Here is a 20,169-nt window from a genome sequence, read left to right as displayed (position 1 = left end):
ACAGTGTAAACCAACTGCTTTCTATTTTTCGGTCACCCAATAATCACTGGATCAGACTGGTCTCCCCACAGCCACAATGTCACCAGCAACATTATTTATACATCAACCCCCAGCCTTCCTCCGCAGCCAGATTTGCTAGGTAGGTAATTGTTGTTCCCATTGAAGCAAAACTGGCTTGCTTTCAATGACATGCATCTGCAGGGCTATTATACAGCAGACTGTCTCAGTTAAGATTTTCCAGCACAAAGATGAGGAAGAAAAAAATAAATAATCCTTTTATTTTGCATTTTTCACCTCATATTTAGAATTCTGCCTAATTTAATTGTGGATTCTGCAGTCATGGGGTGGGGGGGAATTGCAGAGAAGCCTTTTTCCCCAGAAACAAAAATGAAGTAAATGAGATAGACATGGAATAGCAGTCTTTTCCTGCTGCTTAAATCACTTTCCCCCAGCTCTCGCCCATCTGATACTGCAGCATTCTCAGTCCCCAAATACACCATCTGAGCAGTGCATTCATTAGAGTGTCTGCAACTCCTGATCACTGACAGATGCGATCTTATCAACTGACACATTTAAGCAAAACTGCCTTTTCCCCTCAATCTCCCATGGCCTGAATTCAGCAGCGCTGACAGCCTGCCTTGCTGCTTGCACCGAGGATGCACCCCCAGTTAGGAGGTAGATGCTTCCCCTCCAGCATCCTTCATCCCTTCATAAACAGGCAAGGACCACAGCTTTTAGCCAACGACCTACGGCAAAGAGAATGCAAGTGCGGGGGGTACAGCAAGGATAAAACGAGCCCTGTTCTCAACAGAAAAAGGATGTAAATGGGATGCATTTACTTACATGACGATTCAGTGCCAAACATGGCTCGCCCCAGATGCTGCTATTTTAAAAAGCAAAGAAGAAAAAGGAGTGGAAGACAGAGGGAGTGTATAAGAGAAGGGATGAGACTGCTACACAGCAGGGGTCATGAAGCCAGACAATGCAGTCCAGGCTATCCAAGCTGCCAGATTCTCCTCTCTCCTCCCCTCCTCTCCTCTGCTCTGCACCGCAGACAGCTTTTCCTTGCAACCGCAGTGACGGTGTCCTTCTTCAGGAAGCGAAAAGCAGGAGCTTCTGTTTTAAATCCGAGTGGTAGGGGCCGGCCGGCTCCTTGCAGCAGGCAGGAGGAGGTGCGGGCCAGCAGCCCCTGCAGTGCCAGCCCGCTGCCGTGAGACAATAGCGGAGCCCAGCACACACGGGATGACGTCAGGACACCGCAAACACGGGCTGTGCTGGCCCGGAGCGCGCACAGCGCAGCGCCCGCACGGCAGCGCCTTTGTCACAGACAGCACAAAGACACACGCGGGCATTCCTCTCTGATGCTAGAGCTCCCGCCCGCGTCTGTAATGCTAGCAGGAAAAGATCTGCCTTGAATTCATGCTCCTTTTCTCAGCTGCACAAGAAGCAAATCTGTGCAAACATCCTTGAGAAAAATACCCTAGTAAATGCCACTTACAGCATTTTCAGTAAAGAATAACCCCAAATTTCTATCACTAACTCTCTTTATTATTTTTCCCTCAAAGAAATACTAAACTCCTAGGCCAGTCTACACTCCACACCTAATTTTCACATCAAAGTGTCAGCCAATTGTCTCATTTACCTAAATTTGTTGTCAGAATACACCATAACAATGCTCTAACCACAATAAATGAGTCACACGTTTAAATAAAAATAAAACCCCCAAAGCACGCTGAATTCAATGATAAAAAGGCATCCTAGCAACCAAAGAAATATTGTCCTTAATTTTTCTTTATTCTTCAAAACCAACTAGATCTAGTGTGCATCTGCAAGTACATTTTTTGGTGCACTGAGCTTATTTTTTCCTTATTTTTTTCCTTTTTTTTTTTCCTGACATTTAGTAATTGAAAAATGTTCAAACAGAAACAAAGCCCCAAGCTCACTCCTTTGGTCCTCTCACAGACAAAAGGAATTGCCTGCCTTGTGCTGGTGAGAGCTGCCAAGCAGGAAGCTGATGGCTGGAAGCTTCCAGACATTGGGGATCATCAACAGAGTGGCTGTCCAGAGGGGGCAAAACCAAGAACATTTCTGCAAAGTCTCACTGAACATGCACATGCAATTCCCAAGATGTCAGACACTGAAAAGTACTGCTGGTGGATGAGAAGGGAGATAGGTGCAGGTCCATTAAGGGAAGCACTTAAAGGTAAGCAACCATTCCTCCTCCCATTTCTCAGTTTTTGTGGTTTAACCATTCCCAAACACTACTGCTGCCCTTCATGCCAGGGCGTTTGTGCTGTTTGCAGAATACCCAATGCCAGCATGAGCAGCAGGCTGAAAAAATAAGTACCACCTGCCACTTGAGGAGCTCAGCATGCTGAAATCTTTAGGGAACCGGGGAGGTGTTGGCTGGGACCACTGCAGCTTGAAGGGCAGACTGGAAAGCAACATGTGGGGCTCAGAGCCACAGCAGTTCACTGCCAGGCCCGTCCCTCTGGAACTGGAGAACGTGGTCCCAAGCTCCCAGAGTGTGTATGCCCACAAACATCCTTATGGACCCTCAATAGCCCTGTGCTGAGACAGAAGAGAGCACAAAAGGCTGTAGAGAGCCTGATCTTGTGCTTCCCACAGCAGTGGGAGGCACCTGCAAGGCACACCAAGCTACTCTCCTGGTAACATCTGTTGGCACAAAATGCTCTTCAGCTGTTTCCCTGCTTTTCGTTCCACACATCCAACACTTTGTGTTCTGCACACACCATAAGAATAGTTAGGGCCACGAAGCTCATGGCAACATTTACCTGTATTTCATTGCTGGAAGAAAGTAATGAGAGAGGCCATATCCTGTGGTGAGACATCTCACAACACACATTCTAGCAGACAGATTTTAGTCTCTGTCAGCAGACAGGACATCACTTCTCATAGTCATAGTGACTCAACTCACAGATATCTTAAATTAACCAGATGTCCTCAAATCTGTACTTAGGCATCTGAATTAATAGCCTGGCTGTTCAATTGTCATGATTATTTGCAATCATGAGCATGGATGCACAGCACCAAGAACACAGGTCCAAATTGGTTTTGACCACCACAGTGGCACAAATTCTCTGACAAAGACTGTAGCTTTGCTGTTCCCAGAACTGAATAGTTATTTTGACTATTTGGAGCAGTTAACACCTCCTTCAGTCAAAACACGTTGATAAGTAGCTTAGGTGCATCAAACAAACAAAGTTCTAGCTGGACTTGCCAGCAACCGAGGCAATGTCACAAAAGAAATATGTCTATTATGTATCTGTAAGCCTCCAAGCATCTTTAAACACACATCTCTGGAACAAAATCCCAAGTGCACTCATGCAATGGCTGAAGAATAAGTTCTGCTCTGATGAGCAGATCTGACCTTCCCACAGCATTGTTTCCAAGGAAGAGACAAAACCTCAGGGCTTTTCCAACAACATCCTTGAAGGTGTCAGGGAGCCCGGGCCCTCTGCCAACTTCTCATTACACTGACGCATATAGGTAGTTGAAAAGCCCAAACAACCCATGCAGTATCTCTGGAAGGATTTCACAATAATCTATTTCATTAGTCTTAGGCTTGGCAGGTCAGTACATTGCCTTGGAGGGAAGGTGACCGACTACAGGCCACTGAAGGACTTTCTCTGAAATTTTTTCAGATTTACCTAAAACATTTTGTCAAATGACTCTGAGAAAGTGTTAAAATCTGTTTCTGACCTACCGCTCTTTTAAGATTGTAACCTTTCAGTTGCTAGCAGAATTATGAATTTCTGTTTCCTATGCTGAATGTTGCTATTTATTCTACAAAGAAGGATCAACAAATTTCTGTTTTTCTCTGTTACACAGCAGTGAAGATAATGTAACTAGTGTAACAAAGGAAATCTCCAGCCAGCATTGCTGTGATTTGCTTAGTGTGCACAAGACATTGTTCAAGTATTATATATTATTATTATTATAATTTATTATATATACTGTCTCCTGTACATTCACACTTTCCAGAGAAAGGAATATGCTTCCCAACCACTGCCACTCTTGAGGGAGATACTCTTTATTCCTTACTTTATCACTGAAGAAAAATAACTCTCATGTTTTACTTAGTTTTGTAAGGACAGATGTGTCTAAGCCCTAAAGCACAGTTTGAGTTTTAATAATGAAGCCAGATAATGAAATGTTAAATTTTTTATACAGATGTAAATTACTGCTTTAGAGTAATTTCTTTCTATAAAAACAGTGGAAGCAGGAAATCTGAGCTACCAACAGAGGCAGCTTTGTACATGTGTCTTATGCAGATCCATTAAAGCATGAATCTTTATTCTCTCTTGTCACTAGAAAAACATTTCATTTTCACAGGAGAAACTCTGGAAGCAGGAAATCATCCCACCTATGAGGTTCTCCTGTCCTAGTGCCCTGAGCAGCTCACCTCAAATAAGGGAATTCTCACCTGTGTCCTCCCCATGGCAAGGGAACAAGTCCCACACCTTCAAGTCTCTAGAGAGGAAGTATAGGATATTCTCAATAAGCCCTAAAGGTAGGTAAGGATTTTTATTACATTAGTTAAACTTGCCTTTCTTTACCAAGTCCCCTGTTCTGTTTTTTAATGCCTGAAAACTGATTTTTTAAGACATTGAAAAAGTTAATCTATTTACAGTAATTTCACAACTATAAGGCGCACCCTTTTGACTAAAATTTCCCCCCGAACCCGGAAGTGCGCCTTATAGTCCGATGCGCCTTATGGTCGTGAAATTACTGTCATGTGCTATTGGAAACCTCTGAATGACTCTGCAATGAGTCCACACCATTCAGCAAGTTCCAAAATGAATTTATTTTGCCTGCAGTAATGTTAGTTAGCTCCCTCCTAAAAATGCAGTGAGACCCCCCCAGGAATCCACAGTGTGACAGTCTCCAGCCTCTTTAGGTATTGTCAGTTCTGGCAACAGCTGCCACACCGATTATTGATTAACATGGTACCCACAAAATACTGCAAGGTGTTTTTTTATGCTCCAGAAAAAAAATTAAATCAAACAGCAGCACTATTACAGAATGCAGCTCTTTGGATTTATGCTTTGCTCAACTTTGCTGACCCTAAGTATCTTTAACAAACATCTTTGGTGAAAAAGTTGACATCACGATTATACCAATGTAATCCAGTGTGGTGCAACAACTTCAGCTTCTCATCTCACAGGGGCATGTGTTTAAGGTAAAAACAACCCCCAAGCATCCAAAACAAATACCCTGCACTGATGCTGTACCATTGAGTCGCCAGTGCAGAGGTGTTTCCCAATACCTCCATCACTAAACAAAGCCAGTGTCCCAGAAATGGCAACTTTAGAGCCGTGGCAACAGGGGTAGGGACCATGGCCACCTAGGATGGAGAACAGCCCTGAGAAGCCCTTCCCAGCAGGAGAGCCGGCAGCAAGGGCACAGGTCCAGTGGGGTTGCCAGCCTGGACTACAGAACACGCAGAGCCAAGTCAAGCCAAGAAAGGTATGTTCTACCGGATGAAATGTCTCAAGTGCTGTGTTTGTGCAAATGCTGGCAAGTTTACACAAGGAGCTGCGCTGGACAACCGGGAGCAGCTCAGGGAGTAAGGAAGGCTGGCACAGGACCACATCAGGCAGCCAAAACAGGGAGACAGAGGGACTGGCTGGCCAGACAGTGGAAAATGTTTTTGAACATCTGAGCTGTCTGAAGTCCTCAGTATTCTCCTCATAGCCTGGTCTTATCACATTTTGTTTGAGGTTTTCCACCCGCATTCTCTCTTTTCAACATACTGTTCCCTTGATATGCTGGCACAGAAAGGAAGGAGACTGTTGGCAGAACAGAAGTTAAGATCTTTGTCCTGCTCAACACAGGCAAAGGATTTCATACCAGAGTGATTCGCAGACTGCAGGGATATTTTTCTCTTTTTATTATTATTTGTTCTTGTGCTGATTTTAAAAATATTTCTGTGTAGACCATATTGCATTTATGCAGCCCCATTTCATGTAAAAATTCTTTTTCACCATTTTTAGGCAATTAATGCCTAGAAAAATTAAGCTTTTGCAGGAAACATAAACATACATATGCACACAAATAACAGGACAGACTGAAGAACAAGTACTTTTTGCCACCAAAAATATTTTTATGTCTGCATTGTCCTTACCTGAGAGATAAAGTAGAAAAGACAGATTGCTTTTCAAAAAAGAGATACAATGAACCATAATAATTAATTAATACATTACTGTAATGCCTTTCAACATCGCTTTTAGTGAAGATCTTCGCTTCACCACAGCTCTGTACGTGATTCCTGCAACTATTCACCAGGGGCAGCAAGAGGCAGCTCCCAGCAAGATGCTCAGCCATTAAAAGAGGAAGTTCTGTGTGTTATGTCTCTCCCAGGCCACCCAGCCATCTGAGGCACATCTAATAGACATGAAGTTCCACCAGTTATGAAATGGTAGAGTATTACACACAGAAAACTGTATGTAAAGAATATAAGAATATTCATATATACACATATGCATATAAGAAAAAAAAAAAAGAATGTATTAGCCCAGCTTAATCACTTAATTCTAGAGTACAACTGAGATTTGGAATCACGGGCAGGTGTCTAGCTAGATTTCCTTCCATATCTCACACTAGTATCAGGGAGTAACAGAACAGAATAGTATTCCTGTTCCCTACAGCAGAGGATACAGAACAAATTGTCAAATTCCAACCAGTTCCCTTACATCATTCAGTGTAAGATTGGTAAAAAAGGCAGAAATTATTTTGTAAGAGGCAGAGTACAGCTCACTTTTTGTATAATATTGTCAAAAGATTAGGACAGTGGTTCACCTCTTTTTTGTTTTGTTTTGGTTGGTTTGGTTTTCAGTTTAGTTGGTTTCCTTTTAAACACAGAACTATTTACCCACAAATATCTAAGACAGTTACTAGCACAGTGTGACAATCTACTCCCAGTGTGAAAATGACATACCAAACCCAAATGAAATCTGTTATTTTGTCAATAACATCAAACCCCACAGCTCAGCAGAGCACGTGTAATGTCTTGTTAAACTCCAAGAGCAGTCTTCTGTCCCAAATGCATGCTACTGCGTGATGAAATAGGGCTACTACTGTATCTGAAAAATGTTCCAGCAGAACACACCACATTTCAGTATCATCCAAAGAGAACTTGGAAACAAAGGAAGCAAATAAATCTTCAGTGTTATATGTTAAATTAATTTTAATCACCAGCTATTTAGATAGCTTTCTAAAAGAATAAGATATTAGAAGAAAAACAAGGTGTTTATTTTCTACACTGAGGGAAATACTTGATTTTTTTTTTTTTTTGGTATCCTAATTTCAGGCCATTTCCAAGGATCTATGCCACAGGCCTGCACATGAGATAGACATCAAAGTTTGCAATGTCAGAGTGAATAGAGGAATATAAAAAATTTTAAAAAGGAATTATAAACAAACTGACATTATTATGTGACTCTGAGGAATCAAAAATTAGGATTAAGGCCAACTCATAACAAACCACTTGCAAACTGGCATCAGAGGGAACATGTGTGCCCCACAGAAACACAAATACCCAATTTATATGAATAAAAATGAGAGAGATACTTAGAGGAGTAGCAAGTATTGCCAACATTGCATTAAAATCTGCATTAACAATGTCTAATCTAATGTCAGATCTTCATGATTAGCAAAAAGTTTGATTGATGAGAGAGGAAGATCAAATATAGATTACTTCTCAGCCTGAGTAAACAGAGCATGAACATTCAATCTGACATTAAAATACCCATGATTTCATCATAAATACAGGAAAAATGAAGGACTTCTAAGCCTAAAAGGGAATACCCAGAAAACAAAGTAATCAAGCCCCTGCTGGATGGGTGAGTGCTGTGTTAAGCACACTCCCTAGCAGATATAAAGGAATCCATAGCCATGGGGAAAAAAATGAATTGTTAGTTTTATTTCTGTTTTCCTAGATGGATACTCCTGTGCATTACAGTGAATGACCTGGTACTGCAGCCATAAATATAACACAGTTGCAGAGTCAGTGAGGAAACCAAGTCCACCGGAAGCTGTTTGACTATTTGCACTGCACATTTAAAGATTTCAGTTTTCCCAAGATGCAGCATTTTGGTGGTGTCCCAATCCCTCACTCCAGGGATTCCACTCTACTTCCAGCCCCAGACTGGAGATCTACAATTTTTTTCTCCAAAGAAAAAAGATTAACCACAAAACTGGTAAATGCTTGGATAGCTTGATTACCATAGCTTTTCTCAACAAAGAATTGCTTCTGTGAAACCAATGCAGGAGGCCCTCCTGATCCTGTGCTGAGACGGGTGTTAGGTTGCAGCAGCACTGACATTTATCCATCAGGCTCTGACTGCAGGCTCCAGCCACAAAGCCTGGGCACAGCACCCTCATCTACTGAACACTCAACACCAGAAGAATAAAACCCCTCCTGGAAAAGCAACGTTCTACAAGTTATAAAAAAGACTTATGTGGATAAGTGCTACCCTTAGGAACAAATGTATGATGAAGAGGAAGCCCCAGCAATGCACTTAAGCACTGTATCATTGACTTTCAGGAGAAGAAGGCTCTTAAATTTAACTGACACACTAGAAAAGCTCTCCTGAACAAAGCACTATAGAAAATGTTAGGCTTTTAGTCCTGATAATAGAAATATTATGTACACAATTAGAGGAAAATAGCATTGGAAAGGGTGGTGGCATCTGCCTTCCTCATTACAGCGAACTGGACCAGCAGCCTCCTCACCTGGCACCAGGCACAAAGGAAAAATGCACAGACTCCCAAGTCTAACTCCATGTGGAAACTCCTCTTAGGACACAGAGCAGACCTTTACTAGGAGCTCACAGCATTAACTGGCTCACAGGGTTCCTCTCACAGCACATGATGGTGCTGCCAAAGCACAACCGAGCATCAGTAACCACAGCTTATTCCTTCTGCCTGGTCCATGAAGGAACACCACGTAGAATCATGACTCAAGACAAGCAAGACAATAAGTGGGCCTCCCTCTGAGCAAACCACACTGCCAGGGTGCTGGGATCACTCCTATGGCCTCTCACCTGGAGTGGTGGAACCCTCAGAGCTGCTGTTTTCAGAGCATAACAGGAGAGAGGAGACATGGAGGTTACAGCTCCTAGTCTCCACAACATTCATCCCAAGAAAGTCCTGGTCAGCACCATCAGAGAGCACTGATTTTCTAAATTAGTTTTGTTCTCAGTGCAGCAGTTGCTAATTTCAGTAGTGCCCATTTCTCTCCACTGACTACAGAGAGAGCACACACAGAGTAAGGTTTGAGCAGCTCAGGTGCAGACATTACACAAAAGTGCCTCCTGTGTGTCTGGGAGTTTTAGGGGAACCACTGGAAAACGAGATGGTTATGCTAATGTCAGGGGGCCCATAAGTCAAGGAAGAAAATGTAGATTCCTGCACTCCAAACCTGCTTTATACTGTGGCCTCTTCTACGGGTGCTCCCCCCAAACAGGTCCCAGAATGATCAGGTCACCTACATAGCAGCTGTTCAGCTGAGACACCCTTTTGCCCCCTGCAGCTACAGAGATCTTCATTATACCAGTGATCTCCTGATACTTCAAAGCACTGTGACACTTTCTTCAGTGCCATGGAAGATCCAAGGGCTTGTGTCCAGTACCAGGTGGTACTCTGGGTTTATCAACTTCATCAGTCCAGGCAGGAAGGTCATGCTGAACATAGTCTACAGATACAAGTAGTTGATAAAATCATCAGGCATCACTTCACCAGAGTAAGTCTTCCCTGCCATCCGAGACATGCCGCCTCCTACCAAATTTAAGCATAGACACGCATTCCTTTCAAGTAGAAGTGTTTGTGGCCCTTCCTACATACCTGATTTGTTTACTCAACACCACCTAATCAGTCATCAAACCAGGCTGAAGAGCTTCACCTTGCAGCAAAGCAGGAGTACATGACTCTGCTCAGCCTGCAGGGCAGGGAGATTTCCTCCAAACATCCATCCTTGATGCTTCCTGAAACCCATCAGCCTTTAGGTGGCCACCAGCCCTGCTTAGTGCTGTTTGTTGTCAGTGTTATTTACCCACCTGAGCCTTTGGCTCTGTTTACACCATAGCAAGTACTTTTGGTACCACTTACCCTCCGCAGAAGATGGTTTAGTGATTGGCCAAAGCACAACCTCAAGCACAAGGACTGACTCCTCTCCTGTATTCAGTGGGTTAAGGCTGCCCCTGTGGACACCCAAGGGCAGAGGCTTGTGGGTCCCTTAAACTTCAGTCAAACAGCATGAGAATCACATCTCGTGAAAATATTTTTTAACAGAAATTCTCAAGAAAATGTATTCCAAAATAAAACACAGATTACTGTGTATTTACCTCACTCCAGACATCTCTGGAAACTGTACACTGGCTGAATGCAGTCCAGTATGGCACCTTCTCTGACCTCAACCTTCACATCTCTATAAACTGGTACAAACAAGACTTACAGGCTTCATTACTTTTGTCGCCAGTGATGCATTTGGCTGAAATTGATACAACACACTACAGACAGGGAAAAGCAAATGGGTAATTACTTGAATAAGAGAAGTCTATGTATTATCAAGTGTCCAGCCAGACACCTACAGACTCCCCTGGCATGCAGAATCAGGTCCCAGGTAAAAGACCTCAATGGGAAGTACCACTTGTGTCTTAACACGTCCCTTATTCCAACTATCTTCCTCATGTCTGTGCAGAGAGAATTAAGACTCTTCTGGAACATGGGGGTTTTTTTTAATTAAAGAATTGCTTCTTATCACAGCAATTATTTTTATACAATACAGTCTATAAAAAAAATAGTTCACTCGGTTCTACTTTACCCCCGCACTACAGATGGAACTGAAAGCAACACATATGTGAATTTGTATTTCACCAAGAAACGAATCCTTTGCGGACTTTTCATTGTCATTTACTATCTTGAATTAGCATCAATTTAAACACAGTTACTTAGACAACCATCACTGAAAGAAATGCCCAAAACTTTCATTTTCCTGTGACATAACATTAAATATTTTAAAAACCTCCTTGCTGAAACATCCCTTACATGTCTTTTGGCAAGGGCCTACCCTGGCTCAGGCAGTGGGCAGACACAATGCTGTATGTTCACTCTGGAAGCCAGAAAGGAATTGGAACGTCTCACTGCAATAGCCAGTCACAGTTCAGCTCTGCTGCAAAGTGCACCAGAATTACGTGTACTGTTACAGAGCCAGATGTCTCCAGGGCAGGAACTTTCTAAAGGAGTAATTTCTGGCTAGCAAGCCAGCAAGCTGCAAATAAAGCACATTTTTTCTTAAATCTTTTTTTCTTGTTTTTTATTGCTATTAAAATTTAAACAAGAGTGCTTCACTAGTTTATAACAGACAAGGACTACAATACTTTCAGCAGTAAACATAAAGCAAAACCATATCAAGCAAAAGGCTACAGGGCCAGGGGACAGATAGTATAGACAGCCATGGTGAAGCGACCCTCTGAGGATGGTTCAAACAAAGCAATACAGTCTTGTTTATAGAACTTTATTCAAGCTAAAATCCAAATTGAATGAGTGTAGGAAGGTGACTACTTTTACTACCTACCTGGCCACAGATAAGCTCAGATCCCAGCCCTCAGCCCAGACCTACCTGTCACTTGCCCCATCCTTCCTAATCCACAGCTCTGAGGCATGAGCGTCCACCCCTCCCCTTGGAGAGCACCCAGCCTTTCCCAACACGCAGCCAATTCCCTCCTCAAGCCCACAGAAAAATCTCCCCTCTTATCTTCCTTGCACCATATCCTGTGTCGAGCCTCTCTGAAATCGCCCTCCAGGAGCACAGACTGCAAGGGTATCCAAGTCCCTGTCCCATGTCTCCAAGGATGGAGACTCCCCAGCCTCTCTGGGCAACCTGCTCTGGGGTCTGAACACCCTCAGAGCAAAGAAATGCTTTCTCATGTTCAGACAAAATTTCTTGTTTTTGAGCATCTCCTTTGCCTCTTGTTTTACCACTGGGCCCCATTGGGAATCTAATCAGTGTATCAAAGTCCATCTCAAAGACTCTCCTGACCCAGAACACACCATTCCTTTCCATCTCTCCATCAAAATACCCTTCTGTCTCAACCAGAGATCCCTTGGATCCCTTATTGAAATAAATTATGCACATTGTTGTATCCTTGGATGAAAACAAGGATACATAATGTGCATAATTGATTTCAATAATGGCACTTAAAGTAGGTGGATATATAACTGGATTCTTTTTCTCTTCCTTTTTCCTAAAATCTGAATATCAAGTTTTCTGCACATATTTGGCTGAGTATTTTTCAGGCTTCTGTAATTTGTCCAAGACTATTCACGTCAGAAAAGTATTCTGTCCATCACCACATTTGATGCAAAAGGACATATAATAAAGTCAGGAAAAAAAAAAGGTGTACTCAATATATTATATATATAATATATAATAATATATATCATAAAGGAGCAGGAAGCCTCAATCTAAAAGCACAACATTGTGCCTTCTGATAAGGCAGAGCCACTGAAGCAAAAATATACATCTCTGTGAGGAACTTTTATAGTGAAAACTTCAACCAGCAATTCTCGACTTTTGAGAAATTAAGATTGCAATAATGCTTAGACTGAACTAGTTTTAAGAGTGCATAATAAATAGATTTTAATGCATTAATAAACACTAGTTGTAAGCCATAGGAAGTGTCTTTGCTTTCCCCCTTTTAGCATCTTTTTAAAAAATATAAATTGCAATAGTAACAAGACTTTTGGAGACCTAGTATTATAGAAATAACCCTTTCAACTGCAGCCTAGGGAAAAGACCCATGCAGTGATGGCATGACTAAATATTTCCATGTCATCAAGCCCAATGAAACAGATTGTGTCAGGGAGTTCTAAAGTTTCTGAAGATAAATGAAGATCATAAGAACCTTTGATTTTCCAAACCAAGGACTTTTCCATAATGTACTTTGGGGTAAATTGGATAGATAATAGTTCAGAACCAAATAATGGTTTACATATATATTTTAAATTACAGTACTTTTTATTATGTCTCGAAAATAATCAGATGACAGTTTAAATTGGTTATTTACCTTTGTTGTGAAACAACTAAGAGTTTCTGAATTTCCTTGATTTAAGGCACCATTGACTTCAGAAAAAATATGATCTTAATCATACTCCTGCTTTTTTCTTCCAATTGGCAGATGAATTAATAAGCTTTTGGCAATGAACAAGACTTTTAATCCTCTTAAGATGCAGCCTTTTAGCTCAGGGTGAGTATTAAAACCTCGCCTGCTGTAATTTTCTTTCACAATCAGACAGATCCAGACTTCTGACAACACTGTGGCATCATTTTGTTGCTTCTGCAACAACAAAATGTATTTTTGTATATCTCACCATCGAAATTTCACTAAACCATGCCTTTAGAAGCTCCACAGAGCTGTTTTATGATCCCCTTCAGTTGCATACACTGCTACCTGAACACAGCCATGTGAGCCCAGGCTCCTCAAACCCATCTTTTGCACTCGCTCTCCTGAGAAGCCTGTGGGCAATCACGTCTTTGAGTGGACTTGGCCAAGCAGAACATGGGGAAGAGTACACATCAAGACAGGCTGTCCCCAAGTCACTACTGACCCTCAGCCATCTCTGCCACCTTTACCCATCTGTGAGATCAGAGGGCTCCTCCTACCTGGGATGTTGTCCCTGCAGCAAATGTTGTGGTCATGAGCAAATACAGCCTTGAGTCACCTTTGTACTCCTACATACCAAACCATTATGTTGGAACTAACAGAACTAAAACTGTTCTCCAAACAGGCAGAATCCAGCCTTTGGATAAAATAGTCTTTAGACACCAACAGAGTGTATGTATAAGCTGTTTTTTCAAAGAGAGTACAGTTCTTATGGGAAATATAAACCATCTTTTTTCTTTTCAATGATGGCTGAAGTAATTTCTGAATGAAGCTTGAAAAAAATTATCTTGATTTAAAGGTGCTGCTTAAATGTAAACCTGAATACTGCATCTTAAATGACAACTGCTAGTCTCAAGGCACAAAGACAGTTCAGGGAAATGAAGCACAGTCTCACAAAGCTGGATCTGGTGCAGGCTCTGAATGTCCACTGCTGACAGAGAGCTCAACAGGCATCTTTCCCACATTCTATTTTGTTCTTTTATTTTGTTTGTTTATTTGTTGCAGAGAGTTTACTGTCTTCAATATGCCAGCAGGACCTGAAGAAGGTTTCTGCCCTTCTGAAGTCTCACTACTTCCTCCTGCACTCAAAGAGCAACAATTTCTCTTTCCACTTCCATCCCACAACTGTCAAGCTGCCTTTCTGTAACTTGCATAACTGATGAGGAAGTGCTGACAGCAGGGTGCAGTGAGCTTCCCAGTGCATCCCCCACCTCCAGACCCTTCCCTAGGAAACAGCTTCCCAAGAGTTCCAGTGCAGTTTCCATTTAAAAGCTCCAGATCCTGCCAGAAGGAGAGGGGTTGTAAAATTTCAAATCTGAGCTCTCTACACAGTACTCAGATATGCTTTTGCAGTAGTGAATGTTAGTTCTCCCTTGTGGTAAGCGCTTACCTTCTACACAGCCACAAACAAAGCCTTACACAAGTCTCTTCCTCTCTGTGCTCCTACTCCTCAATTCTAGTCCAGACACAGTCTCCTACTAAGACAAGCAAATAGTGATCACTTGAGGAATGGGGGGACAAGCATCCACCCAGCTGCTGCCCAGAGATCCTCATCAGCCACTGTCACTCACTCTGCTTCCAAAAACTGCTCACATCATGAGCCTCCTGGCAGGCCTTGGAACCCACCTTCACCATCCCAGTATGGACTTGGCTATCCCAGTTTTTTTCAAATCCCTCATTTTGCTTTGACAGGGAGTTAAACCAAGTATTCATACATTGTTCTTACCAAAACCCAGGGGGTCTTCACAGGACTCAATGAACAGCAAAGGTCTTGCCTGAGAAATAACAGGCTAATGAAAGTACTATGCAAGAGACTGTCTAGTGCCATTACAGCAGTCCAATACAGAGCCCTTTCCAGCAAATACTGAAGAACCCAAATCAAACACTGCTGTATTGCTGTGTGCCAGCAATCCACACAGCAGACTGAGTTCATTTCCCAGGTCAGCAAAGGTTTTCCCTGCTACGGGGATGTACTTGAGTTTGCAATACCATTTTATCTAAAATCTTCACGAGACTGCAATGGAAAGCTTCAGGGAACAGGCTCTGCTGAAAAGCCAGAGACCTGGCAATCAAAGTGCACTGCAGGGAAGAGAGAGAGTCAGGGCAGACTGAGGTGTGAGCACAAAAGAATGTCAAGAGATGGCAGGAGGTTAACAGAGTGATACGGCAGGGAGCATCAGCCATCCCTCTGTGTGCAGACACAGCTGCCTGAGCCACATCCTGTGACTGAGGAGAGCATCAACAACAAACCTCCTCTGAACCAGCACGGCTGTCGGAGGAATTTTCCCACAGTAAAGATCACATTCATGGCTCTGTGTCAGGAACAATATTGCATTGTAATGTCCCTGGGATTCCAGCAGACAGAAGAACCTCAATCACGAACAAACTGAGAAATGGCTAAAACGGAGAGGAGCAATGCTCCTTTGGCTGCACTACAGCATGGCAGATTTTATATGTTAACCACACGGCCAGCACAGTGACATGAACTCAAATGAAGGATGGAGACTAAATCTTAATAAACCTGAAAGATCAAGCATCAGATAACAAGTATCTGAACCTTATGGATGTATATGACCAAAACAAAATTTTAAAAAGAGAAAAATAAAGAAGTAAGAAAAAAAGAAACAAATTTGAAGTGCTTTCTTTACAATTTCACAGATCTGTCTGTGGGAAGGGAATATGGTGATGGCCATGCAGACAACACTGCAAACGTCACTGCTTTTAAAAAAATAAACAAACACTTTCAAATATTTTTTCAGGCCTCTTAATTCTTTTTTTTCCTAAGTTTCCCTAACATGTGGCAAAGCTTACATCCTCTTAAGAATTAGACTACTCTTCTTATAAGTGATAGTCACTACTTCTTTTCTTCCTATGTATTTTTCAAGTTATCTCTCTCAGTATTTATATGAGTGCAAGATTTCCCAGACACTCTTATTTTTTTTCAGTCTGGGACCACTCTCTGTCTTCTCACAATCTTTACAGCACGAAAGCTGTAGCCTGCACAGAGAGGAAAGCATATATTACACTATGACAGGTTTATAAGACTAATTCTAATAAATATTTCTCAGTAGCCTCCTATTTATTCACTGTCTCCTGAGAAGACCAAGGAGGGATTTTTCTGCTGGCAGCATTTTCAGTTGCATCAACACATTTCATGAAAGTGCATGAACTTCAGCAACATTATGCCAAGGAAGCCCACAGAGGCTTGCAAATCAGGAGGCATAAGGAGGACCCTCAGAGTCCCTGGTAGGGCATTAGCCTGGGCTAAGACAGACCAGAGATTGGACCCTATTTCATGACCTGGTGCATTCAATCTATCTTTTTTTTTAGCTCAAATCACTTCAGGTCAGCCTTTGATCAAAATTTTTCCCCTACAAGACACTGCTCTGACCAACTGAACTGACCAGGAGCCAGGCAAGGCAGAGGTCATGGGTGTGAAGCAGGCATCCATGTCCTGGGATGCAGCCACCAGCACTGACAAACCAGCCAAGCCTAACTCACTTCCCAAAGGCACCTTGTGTTTTCTTGCATTGTTTCATGCTGTTTTGTTTGGGTATTCAGAAAATTCAAAGCACTGCTTGAAGATTTTTTCATTCCAGAAGGACCTTTAGACATATCTTTGTTTCACTCTTTGCACTGCCACTAGATTTTTATTGAGAAAAAAAGAAGTATTGCAGACAGACAGAAATTACAGCCTAGAAAGAAGCAGTATCCAATGGTATAAAAGCTATGTCATGTGCTCTCCCAATGGAGTACATACATTTTTCTTTCAGTCATTTTTTCATGATTGATAATTGCCCTGCTATTACTATTTCAAAAAAACATTTCATGTCTTTCCTACGTCTATTTATTCTAATATTGGTTCAGCTGTGTCATTGAAATGCTTAGAAACCCAAGCATATTTTTCAAAAGTGATTTAGGAACTTCTTTATTTAAGTACCATTGGCTTTTCTTGAAAGTCACATCACTTCTGAAAATAGGATTTAGATGCGTGATGACACAGAAGGAAATTGAGAACATCTTCATTTTGGAGACAATGAACAGTCCAACACTGACCCAACACGTGCATCATTTGCTACCAAAGTCTTTTACTGCTGATATTCAGGAGAATGCTGCAGAGAACAGAAAGGTCTTGTGTTCAAGCCTGTTTAAATCACACAAACTATGAAAGGCTGGGATTAAAACCAGAGGCTGAAGGATGATGTTCAAAGGTTAGAAGCTTTAAGCACTAAAGCATCCCCTGCAACACTCACAAGAGTTTCTTCCCGTGTTGTATTTGACATGGAACATACAAAATTATGGCCTTTTACCCTTAGACAACCTGAGTACACTAAATAAATAAGACTCAAATGAGTAACATTAAAAAAAAAAAGTTAAATGAAAATGAGAATTGATCTGGTGATGGAGTGATAGAGTTCTTGCCACTCCATCTATTGACTCTCCTTTTCTGATTATTTTGAGAGTTGCATTTACTGTCAGAAATACTGAGAAAGTCTTTCAAGTTTTTCCCTTATGCAAGATGTGCAGCTCATTTCTTTGGTCTCCATGAAATGCCTGTACCCAACACCTCTGCTCTTTTCCTTTTCAGCACAAGTACAGAGAATCTAACCCCACCCCTGCTTTTTGTTGTGAAATTGGAACATGCCCAACATTTTTTCCTCAGTAGACAATTTATTTTTAACTCCATGGCTAAGAATGCAGGATAATATATTTTAAAACAAATGTTCTTAGTCATAATTTCCATAATATTTCAGCCCCTCCACAGGAAATATTATTCACAACACCAACAGAATAAAAACCAATGGGTTTCTATCAGCAAGTGTCCACACATCTTCATTTCAAATCTCAGCAACAGTAAAAAACTGCTATAATAAAAACTTAGATAAAGACTGATTCTCTGCATCAGCACTACTCAACAGCTGGAGATCTGTCTGGAAGGTGCACCCTATTTCAGTGTGACATAGTTGATCAACTACTGACATGAATGCTTAAGTTATGTTTTCCATGTTAGCAGCATGACAGGTCTTCAAATAAGTAAAGTTTATTAGGAGGTAATATAGGTCTAAAACTAAATTACCTTCCTGAAACAAAATCCCATTCATGGCAACTGGCCTGGTATCATAAAGAAGGGGTTTTTATCATGGATGAGGAGTGTTGAGGTCTCCTATACCATCACTTTCTGTTCTTAAAAGCACATCAAACATGCACAGAAAATGAGGTTAAATGACTGGTACTTCTACCAAACTAGTTTGTTCTCCTTCTTTTTCCACAGAGCACTGATAAATAAAGGTGTATTTTGTGTGAGTGAGTAGGGAGAATATATGTTACCTCTGAAGTGTCAAGTTCAAATTGTATGGTTTTGCAAATTAAGTTTTTATAAATGCCAAGGCCATGGACCTACACCCTGAACCTGGGCAGGCAATTTCAGTCATAAACAGGAAATATTCCATGGTTCCCTGACTATTGCATTACAGTTTGGTACAGAAGTGCTCCTGCCATATAATACAGAAGCAGATGAAAATCTTAACTGTACTTAGGGATTTTGTAAGAAATAAGATACTGAATTGACTAAATGTATCTTACTGTGCACAGCTGGGATAAAAATAAGTTACAAATTACTGTAAGTAAAGTTTCATTTAATTGCTGCATTTCTTCTTTCCTTTAGGTGAATTATTAGTTTGCTTACTGTCATAATTTTTATTTTTAGATTCCTTCTACTAAACCAAATCGGAATAGGCTGTATACAAAATTATTCCAAAACACACACAACTTAGGCAAAACCCACGAATTCATGACCAAACATGAATACATATTTTTAATTCATGATGCTGTTAACACCACTATGATGAGGTCAGACCATTCAAAAATGTAACAGGATAATGCCCTATGGAATTTAAAAACTAAGTGGCAGTCAAAACATAAAATGGTCTGGCCTGCATTAAGCATTTTCCCTCAACTCCATTATGAGGCTAAACGCAGTTATAAGCACTGTTTTCTAAAATTTGCTTAACAGAGGCAATATGGGCAGAATCATGGGGCATGTCTGCATCATGGATTAGAAATGGTACTCTCCAATTTAGTACTCCAGCTAAAACCAAGCTGCCTCTCACTCTCCTCACCTTCAATTGGAAGAACCAAAGGTAAAGATCCTGGTTTGAGATTTAAAAAAAATGTACTGGACTGGCAATGAGATTAATAAACAACAGCAATAGCAACAACATTAGTAACAAAAAGTATTAGACAAAGAAACAATTTACATCTCTGCAACTTTTCTGGACAGAAAGTAACCCTCTCTTTTAAAGAGTAACAGAGTCCCTTTCCCCTGCCCCTGGCACTCTCAAGAGTTGGTGCTGAACAACATTTTGGCCTGGCCATGCCCCAACCCAACTAATGCAAAGAATTAATCCTGTTCCAGGCCAGAACCAGGACAGTCTGATGTTCAAAAGCTTTGTTGTCCAGCTAACACTGTGGTTTGCTGAGTGGAAAGAACAGGATCAGAAAATACAGCACATGTGACAGTATTGGCAATAAGGAGGATCCATGCCTTTGGGTAGACCTCACACATCCATAGACCAGAGCCTGTTTGAGTACCTGCTGAGAGAGGGACATTCATCTCCATGGCCACAGAGCTCCCATGGATACCTACATTCCATGGCAGTATTAAATAGACATTAAATAAGAAAAACAATTCTACCTCCACAGTCACTTTTGCAATTAGATTGATTCAGAAAACCTATTTGCAATCACTGATGAACAAGCCCTCATATATTCCTGCCAGAGTCCAGTGGTTTCAGACCCAGAGCTAAAAAAGAAGTTTCCTGCAGCCCTGAGTATTTATGGCAGATTTCTCCCAGAGAAAGAGCATGGATATGCCACTGACCTACTTCTACTTACTTGAGGCAATATATTCAAAAGACCTGGCTAAACAGAACAATGTTTCTAGTCACAAATGTTTTACCTTGAAAAACAAACACACCCTACA

General features: G+C 41.5%; 1 protein-coding gene across 2 annotated transcripts in view; it reads right to left on the bottom strand.

The window, feature by feature from the left end:
- Window positions 1-20,169, bottom strand: part of ST7 (suppression of tumorigenicity 7) — a 134,975-nt gene that overhangs the window by 94,365 nt on the left and 20,441 nt on the right. The window contains exon 1 of one of the 2 annotated variants that reach the window (XM_033058543.2): window positions 844-1,316. The exons of the other annotated variant lie outside the window; for it this stretch is intronic. Within the exon in view, the coding sequence (XP_032914434.1) occupies window positions 844-865 (22 nt within the window). The 5' untranslated portion in view covers window positions 866-1,316. Of the gene's footprint in view, window positions 1-843; window positions 1,317-20,169 lie in introns of those variants that run through there. 2 annotated transcript variants of the gene reach the window in all.

This window comes from Catharus ustulatus, chromosome 4 (genome assembly GCF_009819885.2).
Source record: "Catharus ustulatus isolate bCatUst1 chromosome 4, bCatUst1.pri.v2, whole genome shotgun sequence".
Classification (NCBI taxonomy): Eukaryota; Metazoa; Chordata; class Aves; order Passeriformes; family Turdidae; genus Catharus; species Catharus ustulatus.
The sequence above is the reverse complement of the archived record's forward strand: the minus strand, read 5'-3'. Positions and strand labels throughout refer to the sequence as shown.